Source organism: Eretmochelys imbricata, chromosome 23 (assembly GCF_965152235.1).
Source record: "Eretmochelys imbricata isolate rEreImb1 chromosome 23, rEreImb1.hap1, whole genome shotgun sequence".
In the NCBI taxonomy this organism is placed as follows: domain Eukaryota; kingdom Metazoa; phylum Chordata; order Testudines; family Cheloniidae; genus Eretmochelys; species Eretmochelys imbricata.
In genome coordinates this window covers 7,271,837-7,284,822 of record NC_135594.1, presented here as the reverse complement: position 1 = coordinate 7,284,822, position 12,986 = coordinate 7,271,837, and the positions used below count along the sequence as shown (strand labels likewise).

Genomic DNA, 12,986 nt, shown 5'->3' with positions numbered 1-12,986 from the left:
GTACAATCAGCAGGCAGTTTAGTAGCCAGTTGGAAGGCATTCCAAGATTTTTAAGACTTGAGTCCAATATTTGGGCCACCCCCAGAAACACTGCTTCTTCTTCTTTGACAGGGTTAAAATTCTGTAACACCATTTTGGAGCGTATATTTTAAATGTGTCCAGTTGTTGGCAGTTGCAGCAAGCTGCCCCTACAGTGTTCATGTGCTCTTGTTCATATCATGAGTATATTGAATATTTACAGAGAGATGACGTATTGTCCAAACCAGCTTGACCACTTGGTATGGAATTGGGTAACGCACTGGTTCAATTGTCCACAGCAATGAGTGTCATAGATTCATTTATGCACTAAAGTTTCGATGGGAGCATGTAGATATGTGTAATTGTGCCAGATGCTGGTGCACTTGTACTTTTAAGTGTTATATTACAGAACTGTGCAGGATTTTTATCAGAACACTTTATACCCCATATACATTATACCTAACTGTTCATCCCTGGCACAGGTTACCGGGTTTGCTCCTTTATGGCCATTGGGAAGGGGCACATTTAAATATTTTTTTTGGACAATTACTTAATTGAATTATTGTTTATTTTACATTTTATTTTGTAGTGAGGTTTTTTTTATTATTTTTATAGGGCTTATGGGGAGCCCCTTAGTTGCTGTTTTATTTTACTGCAATTAGTATTCAGGTGCTAGCTCCCCTAGTTGAGCATTGTGCATTTTTATATATACTTTTGTTTTTTAAAAGTTAGCTTCTAAAAGCTATTTTTACCCATGTTACAAGGTTTCCTGTTTATTGAGTTAACTGCAGGTTTACTTTTGCCACCTTTTTTTTTTTCATTGCAATTGCAGATAGTTGCTGTGCCCATAGTTCATTGATTTGTTGTTGAAATTTTACATATTGGCTTATTAATTATTTCGTTAGTTACTCAACGGTTCCCCAAATTCCATACACCCAACCCTGTGGTTCCTACTGCCCATAATTTCTTTTGCAGCAACAATGTTGTGTGTATTCCCTTACCCACCAATTAAATTGTTGCTTTAACCCTTTTATGCATGTGCTGCAGTTGGGGTGTACGCGGTCCACCCACCATTCTGTGGGGTGCACCGCCCATCCATGTAATGGACTGAAAGGACACACTGACGAGCTCTGGTTGCACCCGTTTCCACAGTGGCTTCCACACATTCACCCAAAAGGAAGTATTTCCAGTTCCAGGGTGCGGCCAGCTTAAATCATAGAATATCAGGGTTGGAAGGGACCTCAGGAGGGCATCTAGTCCAACCCCCTGCTCAAAGCAGGACCAATCCCCAATTTTTGCCCCAGATCCCTAAATGGCCCCCTCAAGGACTGAACTCACAACCCTGGGTTTAGTAGGCCAATGCTCAAACCACTGAGCTATCCCTCCCCCTAGGAGAAAGGATCCTTCCAGCTTGGCATTCATATTACCTGTAGGGTAACATTCTGCAAAGTGGTTAAATTGTTATATTCCCAGTGTTCCAGGGGAGACTTTTTGCCCAGTCTGGTATGTACATAACTGCAAGCCTAAGGATTGTTCTTTATGGAGGTACCATTATGATTACACCTGGTAACACCACACCCCAACTGTGGAACCCCATAACCCAAACACCCCTGGAGACCAGAGGGTTATATGTTTTTGGGGCCCTCCGTGACAAACCACACGTCCAGAAGACTGTGTTTCCCACTGTTATTTATTATGTCATATTTTAAAGGAATACTATGCAATATTTTTTGATAAATTAGATTTTTTATTGGCATAGGATTTCCACTTTAATTTATACACTACATACTAACATTGCTAAATTTTCATGGGGGATTAGTAGTAGTTTTTCCACGGGTAAATCCTTAAAGTTCTTCTCTGCTTCATTACCACCACTTGGGGGTGTAACCGTTCACGTGTTTCCTTCTTTTGCTACTTTACATTGCGAGATCTGGGCAGGGTTTACAATAGTGACAATTGTAATTAGCAACGATCATTCCATTCCAGGCTAGGAATTTTTGGTTTTCTTATTGTAGGTTCACCTGTAATATGCATGTAACAATATATATATTTTTAACCCCTATTTTGTGCCTTTTTATTTGCATGCAATAAACCCATTTCCATCCTTCATTTTTTGTTTTTTAATAGCAGCAGGCTGGGCCCCAACCGGTTAAAGACTAGGTAAGGAACCCTTTATTTAGGAACTGAGAATGGATGGTATTCTTGTTATACCAATAAAATAAAAACCAGCAGGATCTTATTAAAGGGGAAAAGGCAAAATACCACATTTATTGTGAATACAGAAAGAATCATAGTAAGCATTTAGTTATAGCTATAACATTCCATTCAATTTCATATTTATTCATTCACACACACACACACACACACACACACAGAGGTTCTGCAAGGTTTTTATCATAGTTACCAGCCTTAGAGTTGCTCATGCCAAGCCACTGACCACGTGGCCTGGACATGAGGAGGGAGCAGGGCCTTGTCAGATGCTCATCTGATGCTCCTGGAAGTTGGTTCGCAGAATCAGACCCCAAAGTTCTCACTTTCTAGAGTCCATTTTTATAGGAATTTCTTCCTATGCCAGTCTATGGGAATTGCTTCTTCATGCTGTTGCTGAATCAATCAGTAGATAGCACATTCCTGATGGCTCCGTGCTGCCAGATGTTATCTTGTTCTTTGGTTCTCCCATCCTTGAAGCTGTTGGGTGGATTCCAGTCTGCCCTCCGGGGGTCCTCTGGTTATTTCCACTCGACGCCTTCTTCAGCCGATGGACACTGGATTCTTAGGCTGGCACCTCCCTCTTCATTCAGTTATTATCCACACCAAGCATCCATCCACATACATCCTCTATCTCTATTTTAATCACAATTGTTAACAAAGGGAGATGAATACAACAAAAGGGCGGGGAGTCTCTGGGTGCTGTTTCTATTGTTACAGAATATTGCTTTGAGTCTGTCTCTGTATGAGTAGTTGTTACAAGAATTGCTTTGAGAACAGACTCTGTCTTAGGATGTACTAACACAATTAGCAGCTTGCAAGTTTCACACAGAGAGGGAGAGAAACAGTACCAAAAACCAAGAGACCTCTTAATTAGTAATACCCTGGAATTTAAACTATGGGGAATCAAACTCATTTTTTATTTTAATACAGAACTTCTTTAATATGATCCAACACGCTCCTGGAATGCGGTACATTACTTGATTCCCCCCGCTGGGTAGACTGTGCTTTTTAGGGAGGTTATACCATGCACTAATTTTTGCTGCTATATGCATAATTTTTTTTTTGTACAATAATTTACCAAAATAACGGTAATAAGACAGGTTTCAGAGTAACAGCCGTGTTAGTCTGTATTCACAAAAAGAAAAGGAGTACTTGTGACACTTTAGAGACTAACCAATTTATTTGAGCATAAGCTTTCGTGAGCTACAGCTCACTTCATCAGATGCGTACTGTGGAAAATACAGAAGTTTTTATACACACAAACCATGAAAAAATGGGTGTTTATCACTACAAAAGGTTTTCTCTCCCCCCACCCTACTCTCCTGCTGGTAATAGCTTATCTAAAGTGATCACTCTCCTTACAATATGTATGATAATCAAGGTGGGCCATTTCCAGCACAAATCCAGGGTTTAACAAGAACATCTGAGGAACAGTGGGGGGGGGGGGGGGGGGAGGAGGAGAGAGGAATAAACAAGGGGAAATAGGTTACTTTTTATAAATGATTCAACCATTCCCAGTCTCTATTCAAGCCTAAGTTAATTGTATCCAATTTGCAAATGAATTCCAATTCAGCAGTCTCTCGCTGGAGTCTGGATTTTTGAAGTTTTTCTGTTGTAATATTTCAACTTTCATGTCCGTAATCGCATGACCAGAGAGATTGAAGTGTTCTCCGACTGGTTTATGAATGTTATAATTCTCGACATCTGATTTGTGTCCATCTATTCTTTTACGTAGAGACTGTCCAGTTTGCCCAATGTACATGGCAGAGGGGCATTGCTGGCACATGATGGCATATATCACATTGGTGGATGTGCAGGTGAACGAGCCTCTGATAGTGTCGCTGATGTTATTAGGCCCTGTGATAGTGTCCCCTGAATAGATATATGGGCACAGTTGGCAACGGGCTTTGTTGCAAGGATAGGTTCCTGGGTTAGTGGTTCTGTTGTGTGAAATGTGGTCGCTGGTGAGTATTCGCTTCAAGTTGGGGGGCTGTCTGTCTGCTGTCTTGATTATCATACACATTGTAAGGAGGGTGATCACTTTAGATAAAAAGAAAAGGAGTACTTGTGGCACCTTAGAGACTAACCAATTTATTTGAGCATGAGCTTTTGGTGCCACAAGTACTCCTTTTCTTTTTGCGAATACAGACTAACATGGCTGTTACTCTGAAACCTGTCACTTTAGATAAGTTATTACCAGCAGGAGGGGGGGGGGGGGGGAGAGAAAACCTTTTGTAGTGATAAACACCCATTTTTTCATGGTTTGTGTGTATAAAAACATCTTCTGTATTTTCCACAGTATGCATCCGCTGAAGTGAGCTGTAGCTCACGAAAGCTTATGCTCAAATAAATTGGTTAGTCTCTAAGGTGCCACAAGTACTCCTTTTCTTTTTGGTAATAAGATAAACAGCACAAAACACACAACATAATTTTTGTTGTGACAATAGACCTATGGTGTTCTGGTTCACTGGTGCTAGATTGCCCACAGTATTTGAAAAAACAAAATAAATTACCCCCCCCCCTTTTTTTTTTTTAAATAAAAATTTTTTTTTTCCTGACTGCAGGAAAACAGAAGAATTACCTTTATACTTTTTGTTTTATAGGCAGGCCAGGATTTTACTCTTAAAGGGAAAGGATGAATTATTCCACTATTCATTTTTGAAATTCATGAGGTTGTGTACCTCATTTTCCCCTTTTATACAACAGACCAGGTTTATTTACTAGTTGCAGCTCCTTTGTGCTGCCATTTATAGGCAGTCTTTTCCTTCCCCTATTAGCTAGGTGATTTACATTTACATAAGTGCTGTCTGGCTTGCTTTTGGATTCAAAGCTATTTGCAGCTCAGAGGCTCGGTCTTAGAAAGGGACAATTTTTAACTTTTGCTTTTAAAACACACAGCCACTAGAAAAAGAAACACAGCCTATTGTCAGGTTTCAGAGTAGCAGCCATGTTAGTCTGTATTTGCAAAAAGAAAAGGAGTACTAGTGGCACCTTAGAGACTAACCAATTTATTTGAGTATAAGCTTTCGTGAGCTTCATGCATCTGATGAAGTGAGCTGTTGCTCACGAAAGCTTATGCTCAAATAAATTGGTTAGTCTCTAAGGTGCCACTAGTCCTTTTCTTTTTACAGCCTATTGTGGCTCTTTTTGGAGCCTTAATAGGATTTTAAATACATAGCATGTCTTGTTTGTGGGTTTTTTTTTTTTTTACCTTTTTTATAATATGTACTGCACATATTTTTGGAAAATGCTCACCCCCTTTACAGTTTAACTTTAAAACATTAGCCACATTAACTTTTACACAAGTAACTGCTTTCCCTGTGCCCACAGAGTTCTTATGCACCCCCACTAAAGCAGCAGTTTGATTACCCAAAGCCACCCCAAGGCTTGGTGTTTTTAACATTATCCCCTTATACATTTTACCCTTGCTTTTTTTTTTTTTTTTTTAAAGGAGGTACACTATTTATTTTTGGGGGTGCAGTTTTCAGCTGCTATTTATTAAAAATAATTTAGAATTGTTTCCCATTATTTTAGTTCTGGCTGGCCTAGCCAGGAACATATTATCTGGTTCTTATTTTAAAATATAATATACTTTATAAAAAACATGGAAGTACCCAAAGGGCTAAATGCTAAATACTACAGCCACATTACACTATTTGCCCATGTTTAGCACAAGGGTCTGTCAGTGTTGCAACTTTGAATGAAAGATTGAAATGGAATTTTAGTGGCATTGATTTTTGTTTTTAATTTAAAAATAAATCCAAACCAATTTATTTTAAACCTACAAACAGAATTTTATAAGCCATGAGTGCTGGTTTAGGTCCTTAAAACATTATATAAAAAGATTTACACACTTTTTTTTTTGCTTACCACACCTTGCACTGCTTTTATTATTTTTATATAATTGTATTTAGATTACATTTTTATTTTGTACAATCAAAGATAGTCAAGTTTTATGAGAAACCCTTACATTTTTTCAGTGATTTTGATGAACTTGTTTAATAATATAGATCCGGGTATTGGGCTGATTGCTGCCTGCAGCAATTTTTTAAGAGACCATTTCCATGGGGAAAGGGCCCATTTCCCTTAAGAATAGCTGTAAAGGCTCCTGGGGACAAAAACATAGTGGTGGTAGTAGCCACTTGATCCGCTTGTATAATTGATTTAATTACCAGAGTTTCACACAATGTGACTGTACCGACTTGTACATATGTTTACATTTACATAACTGTGTTTTATTTTTAAATTACAAAACTTTTTTTGTGTAACACCATAACTGTTACTGTAACATTTTTACAACTACCAACCTTTTTAATTTTGTAGTATCATATAAAGGCTACTTGTAACTTTTTGTTTACTTTAAATTACTTACCTGTGCATTTAATTCTTTAAAGTGGTATATTTTGCTTGTAACAGCTTAGCTACCAAGTACAATCCCTGCAACACAGCTGCCTTACCTTGTGCTTCCTTTACATTGGGATTGTTTAAAGAGGCAGTAAAACATTTGTTTCCATGGTCACCCATTGACCTTTTACACACACACACAGATGGGGACAGACAGATTCACAGACACACACAGATGGATTCTCTCTCTCTCTCTCTCACACCCCCCATAGAGAGGGAGACACAGGAAGGATTCTCTGACACACACACACGGGGAGACACACACACACAGGGAGACACAGACTGATTGAGAGAGAGAGACACACACACGTCTGTGGGTCTCCCTCTGTGCAAGACACACACACACAGAGATGGATTCTCTCCCAGACACACACACACACAGGGAAACACACACACAGAGAAGGGTTGTGAGAGAGACACACACAAAGAGGGAAACACAGAGAGGAATTCTTTCTCTCTCACACACACAGGGGGACACACAGATGCATTCTCTCTCACACACAGGGAGGGAGACACATACACAGATAGATTTTCTCTCTCTCACACACACACAGATACATAGAGAGTTGGATTCACACATTCCTCCTTCCCCCCAGAGAGAGGAAGGCATAGGAGAGAGAGAGAGACAGACAGACACACAAGACTGGAGAGAGAGGCATGCAGTGATTCTCACGAGAGAGAGAGACACACACACACACACCACACACCCCACAGAGACAGAGAAACACACCCAGGCTATATACACACCACACACCCCGCAGAGACAGAGAAACACACCCAGGCTATATACACACCACACACCCCGCAGAGACAGAGAGACACACCCAGGCTATATACACACCACACACCCCCCAGAGACAGAGAAACACACCGAGGCTATACACACCACACACCCCCCAGAGACAGAGAGACACACCCAGGCTATACACACCACACACCTCCCAGAGACAGAGAAACACACCCAGGCTATACACACCACACACCTCCCAGAGACAGAGAGACACACCCAGGCTATATACACAACACCCCCACAGACAAACAGACAGACAGACACACCGCCTCTATATAACACCCCCCCACCCCGACCCCGACCCCGACCCCGACCCCGACGTTCGCGTCCCCGCTGGGCGCGAGCTGGGGAGGGCGGCGCTTCATGACGCGCCGCGGGACGGTGAGCTACGTAGCAAGTGAACTCGCCTCGGTCCCGCCCCGCGAGTGAATTTAAAGGGCCAGCAGCCCGCGTGGAGCGGGTCAGGGAAATGCCGGGAGTATCACGTGAGGCTGGGTACTGGGTGCACTCTGTTTATTAGTAGCAGCAGATTCGCCCTGTCCGCGATCTCCAGCGGAGACCAGCGCTCGCCGCGTGGGTTGCTGTTGTAGGGGGCACTCAGCTCCCCCCCCCACCGCCACCTGAACGCGGCTCCATCCCGGGGTCTCTGCGTTGAAAGTGCTGCGCCGAAGCGGCAGACATCTTCACCAGGCCACGGCGGCCGCCGCCGTGTGTGTATAAGGAATTCCAGCCGCTGATTCGCTACTAGGCGGAGCAGTCCCCGGAGCGTCCCGCGGCGGCAGGCTGGCTCTGTGAGCAAGCCAGGGCCTCAGAAGCCCCTCTGAGGGCTGCGTGGGGTGAAAGCAGCGCCTCGGGCCCAAGTCCTTGGAGAAAGTGCTGCCGCGGATGGGCAGGTCGCTGGCGCACTCGGCTGGCGGCGGCTTCTCCCGGGTCCGCACCAGTCACGGGCTGCGCTCGGCGGGTGCGGCGGCGGCTTTCCGGGGCGCGGCCTGCTCTGCACCCGCTGCCGGCCGAGCCCAGCCGCGGCCCCTCAGCCAGGCCGGGGAGACGTCGCCGGCCGCTTTGGCGCTGCCGGGTCTCGGCGCGCAGGGCGGGAGCGGCCCGGGCCCAGAGCGGCGGTGCGGGGGAGGGGGCGCCCCGGGAGTAATGCCTCCTGGGCCCGCATGAGGAGGGGAGAGGGAGCGGGAGCCCCTGGGCCCCCCGCACGCCCTGCCTGCCCCGCGAGTGCAGCCATGGAGTGTGTGCAGGTCCCCCCCAGGCAGCCGGGGAGTGCCGCTGAGCGGGACCGGCGGCGGCTGCTGCTGCTGCCGCCCCCGGGACCGCCGAAGGAAGAGGAGACACTGGGCGGCTTTGAGCCCTGGGCCGCCTCGCAGGCGGGAGAGGATGCTGCGGGAGGCCACTTGGGGGTGAAACTCCAGGAAAGTTTGGGCATGGCTCTCCTCTCCCATCTGGATGCCGAGATCCTCCCCTCAAAACCCAGCTCACCGGCTTCAGGAAACGCTCCCAGCGGGGAAATGGTGGACCATGCAACTGTGCTCTCTGCAAAGAGGGACTTGAAGGAGCCCGAGGGCTTAGATCTGGGAGAGGAGCGGTTGCAGGGGAAAGAGACTTCTTTGGTCGTGAGCCATCCACTTCAGGAAGCATTGTCAGCGAATGAGGATGCCTCTGGTAACCCTCAATTGGCTGCAGAGAGGAGAAACTTGCCGGAGATGGCAGCTGCCGCCAGAGGATGTCCCGGGGGAAATGAAAAATCTCTGCTGCAGGCCCCTCTTTCCCCCTCACAGGAAAAGTTGGCATCTCCGCCTTCCAATAACTGTTCTTTGGACTCAGCAGCCCCCAGTCCAGGGGGTGATCAACAAGTGGAGGCTTCTCCACCTTCTGAAGATGGAAAACTCAAGCATGGGGCAAAGCGGGTAACATTTCCCTCGGATGAGGACATAGTGTCTGGATCTCTGGAGCCTAAAGATCCTTGGAGACATGGTAAACTTTTAAAATGCTTTACACTCAACTTTGCTCTTCTCCTGGGGCTGGAAATTGTATATCATGTGAATAATCCTGTTAACTTCACTGAAGGTCTATTCACATGTTAAAGATTTTGCAGAGTTGTTCCCAAACAGGACACACTCTCTTTTTGACATTTGTGGTATAACAGGGTACTCAAAGATTACTTTTCTATGAAATGTTTAAATATTAAGCATATTTAAACAAAACTGTGCAGTTTGTTTCAATTCCTAAAAATATATGCATCTGGTACTTTGAGTGTACACATGAACTTCATAGAAATTACAAACAATAATTAGGATCCAATGGCAAGAACTGAGTGCTGACCTGATATTTATTAGTTATATGCTAACCTTTTAACATTCCTGAACATTCTGCACTGTTTTTAAGCACTTTTCTGATCCAGGTAGGATTGAAGCCTTGAAGTAATATAACCCTGTGTCTGTAGCACACCTTTTTCTCATTGTGTATCATTTCTACAGCTCCACCATTTTTAGTAGACCCCATGTTATTTTTCTCCATTTTTTTTTGCATCACTGACTTGTGAAACGAGCAAATATGTCCTCCCAGAAATGTAAAGAAACTAGTGATCTCTCCACTTTGTAATGCTATGATAAATAATTACAACGAGAGATTGCAACTGTTATTTAATGCAAATGTTTATTTGACAGTAACTGTTAATATCTTTAAACAATTTTCAGAAATAATGACTATTAGTAATGCAAAACCAAAGTTCACCTTATAGCGTATATTAAATTTGTATTTTCAGTGCATTTGTCATATTTATCAACCAGATTTTACTTAGTGTTTGCTTTCTGCTTTTACCCAGGTTAATGAAATTCCAAAGTGGCTAAAATAGAATTGCTTCACATATTATTTTCTGGAAATGGATTTTGGGTGTAGCTTTTTGAAGCAGGGATTCAGTTTTTGACAGGATTCTGGTATCTAGTTGCTGAAGTAAAGAATGGTGTGTTCAGTGTCTTAAAAATGACATTTCAAATCAGTGCAAAGGATATTGCATTCTATTATATTCATTAAACCTGGCCACTGGCTGGTACTCCTGAAGCTCAAGACATACAGTAACTTTTTCTCAATGGAAATAAGGTTCATTTGTTTTTAATGTGGTATGTGAGAGGTGTGTCATTGTCTAGAGACTGTCTCTACCCATTGTGCTCAAAGTGATAAGTGCACAAAGGGTTAATTCTGTCAGCATTTCTGACTAATGAAACAGTTGGAGTCTTATAGTAATCTCTGGACTTCATAAAGTTCAACTACCGTACATCTTAATGAACATATTGGGCATTTTAGAGCAGTTAAAGATGTGGGTTTGTATGTGTGGTGAGGGCATGACAGAAAGAGGTGTGGGTCATCTGGTATAGTGATGGTACTGAAAGTATCAGGTCAAATTAATCTCTGAATTTGGTCATTGTTCTTAATGGTTTGTATCCTTGTAATTACTTTTCTAATAAATTTACTGAATACACAAAAAGTTGTATATACATGGGAGGAAGAAATATTTAAGACTTCAGTCTTCCCTCCTCTTTATATAGCTAAATGTTTTAGTATAACTCCTCTTTTGAAAATTGAATCTAACCTTTGGCAAGAGTGGTGGTGATAGACTTCACTTCACTTCAGGCATAAGAAAATCTGAAGCTCTTGTGTAAATCTGATAGGATTTTTGGAATATAAATGGATCAGTTTGCTTTGTAGTAACAGGCTTACATTTACATTTAAAATATTTTAATGTATACTGCAGTTATTGTAGCAATGTGTGTAAAGTAATGCACTTGTTTAACAGAATGTTACCAGTGAGCTAAATACGTTTTTAAATGTTTTACTTGTAATGGCTCTATCACATGGAATTGTTAGGATAAGGTACATTCTAGTCTCCTAAGGCTTTGGTCCTACTAACTTCTGTAGCTGACTTGTTGTGCTTGGCAAAACTGAACACAGGAAATTGATTGTGTTTAATTGAACCTCCTTGAAGACACAGCACACAATGAATATGTGTGGACAGGACCCTTGTACAACTGGGTTGCTTCACTCCAGAGAAATGACTTACAAGTGTGAATGAGCCTCAGTACTTCTAATTATACATCTATTATACAATAGGGGTGCATGTTTATAGGTCATATTGGCTACTAATTATGTGATGGCTTTTACTAGGCAGCTTGATTTAACCGGTTGAATTTAGTTCAACCTTGTTAACAATCAATGCTTCAAATGGTTCTAAATCCACATGCATATTCAAATTATCTTGAAATCTGCTGTACCTCGTCTGGGCCTGAGGGTAGGGTTAGTGGGCTCATTTGGTTCAGAGGTTCCATTCAGACACTCCTCTGCCCCCAACACTGGAGCTTGGACCATGGGACTAGTGTGCACCAAACCGATTTATTAGCGGTTCTGTCTGGTTCTATAAATTGGCACACATCAGGGTCTGTGGCAGGGGTGGGCAAACTTTTTGGCCCAAAGGTCACATCAGGGTTGTGAAACTGTACGGAGGGCTAGGTAGGGAAGGCTGTGCCTCCTCAAATTGCTTGGCCTCTGCCCCCTCCCACTTCCTGACCCCTGACTGCCCCCCTCAGAACCCCTGACCCATCCAACACCCCTGATCCTTGTCCCCTTACTGCTTCCTCCTGGGACCCCCACTCCTAACCGAACCCTGGTACCCCACCCCCTATCCAACCCCCCCAGTCCCTTTCCCCTGACTGCCCTGTCCACACCCCCACCCCCTGATGGGCCCCCTGGGACTCCCATGCCTATCCATCTGCCCCTTTTCCCTGTCATCTGACTGTCCATCCCCCACAGAACCTCCACTCCATCCAACCCCCCCTGCTCCCTGTACCCTGACTGTCCCGCCCCCTGTCCACCCCTCCCACCCCCCCGACAGGCCCCCGGGACTCCACGCCTGTCCAACCTCCCCTGCTCCCTGTCCCCTGATCGCCCCTGAACCTCCGCCCCATCCAGCTGTCCCCTGACTGCTCCATGGGACCCGGCAGGAGCGGGTGGCGCAGCAAGCTGAGGCTGGGGGACAGCGGGGGAGGGGCCTGGGGCTAGCCTCACTGGCTGGGAGCTCAAGGGCTGGGCAGGACAGTCCCATGGGCCCCAGTTTGCCCACCTCTAGTCTATGGGCTACATGTACCTAGGTAGGGAAGAGATTTTTGATAGACAGTCCTTCCCTTGTGAGGTTTCCAGGAACGATTGCTGTGCGCATGAATAATCTCTGATGTGATTCTCTTTGGGCTAACAGGCTTTAAAGGAAGTTCTTTTACAAGTTTTGCCCCAAGAGCTGAGCTTTTATTTTGAAAAGCTGATTTTTTAGATGGTTTTTTTTTTAGTGCTCTAAAATTGACATGCCTGCTCATACTGTTTTGAAAATGGCTATGCCTCATCAGGGTGAGTCACTCTTAACTCTGCATTAATGAAGTTTTTTGGCGTAAGTTGTATAAACACTACTCCTGGTAGTGTCAGCAACATAAGCCCTAAAGCTAGATCTCTAACAGAAGAGTTTGGGGAAGACAAAGATAAACAAAAGGAATGGGATGAAGACCTGGGCCAGTTT

The 12,986-nt window shown here is 44.0% G+C and overlaps 1 protein-coding gene across 1 annotated transcript in view; it reads left to right on the top strand.

Moving 5' to 3' along the window:
* The first annotated feature begins 8,232 nt into the window (after nt 1-8,232).
* PPP1R37 (protein phosphatase 1 regulatory subunit 37) overlaps nt 8,233-12,986 on the top strand; it is a 166,696-nt gene continuing 161,942 nt past the window's right edge. The window contains exon 1 of the mRNA XM_077840151.1: nt 8,233-9,403. Coding sequence (XP_077696277.1) covers nt 8,587-9,403 — 817 coding nt within the window. The 5' untranslated portion in view covers nt 8,233-8,586. The remainder of the gene's footprint in view (nt 9,404-12,986) is intronic.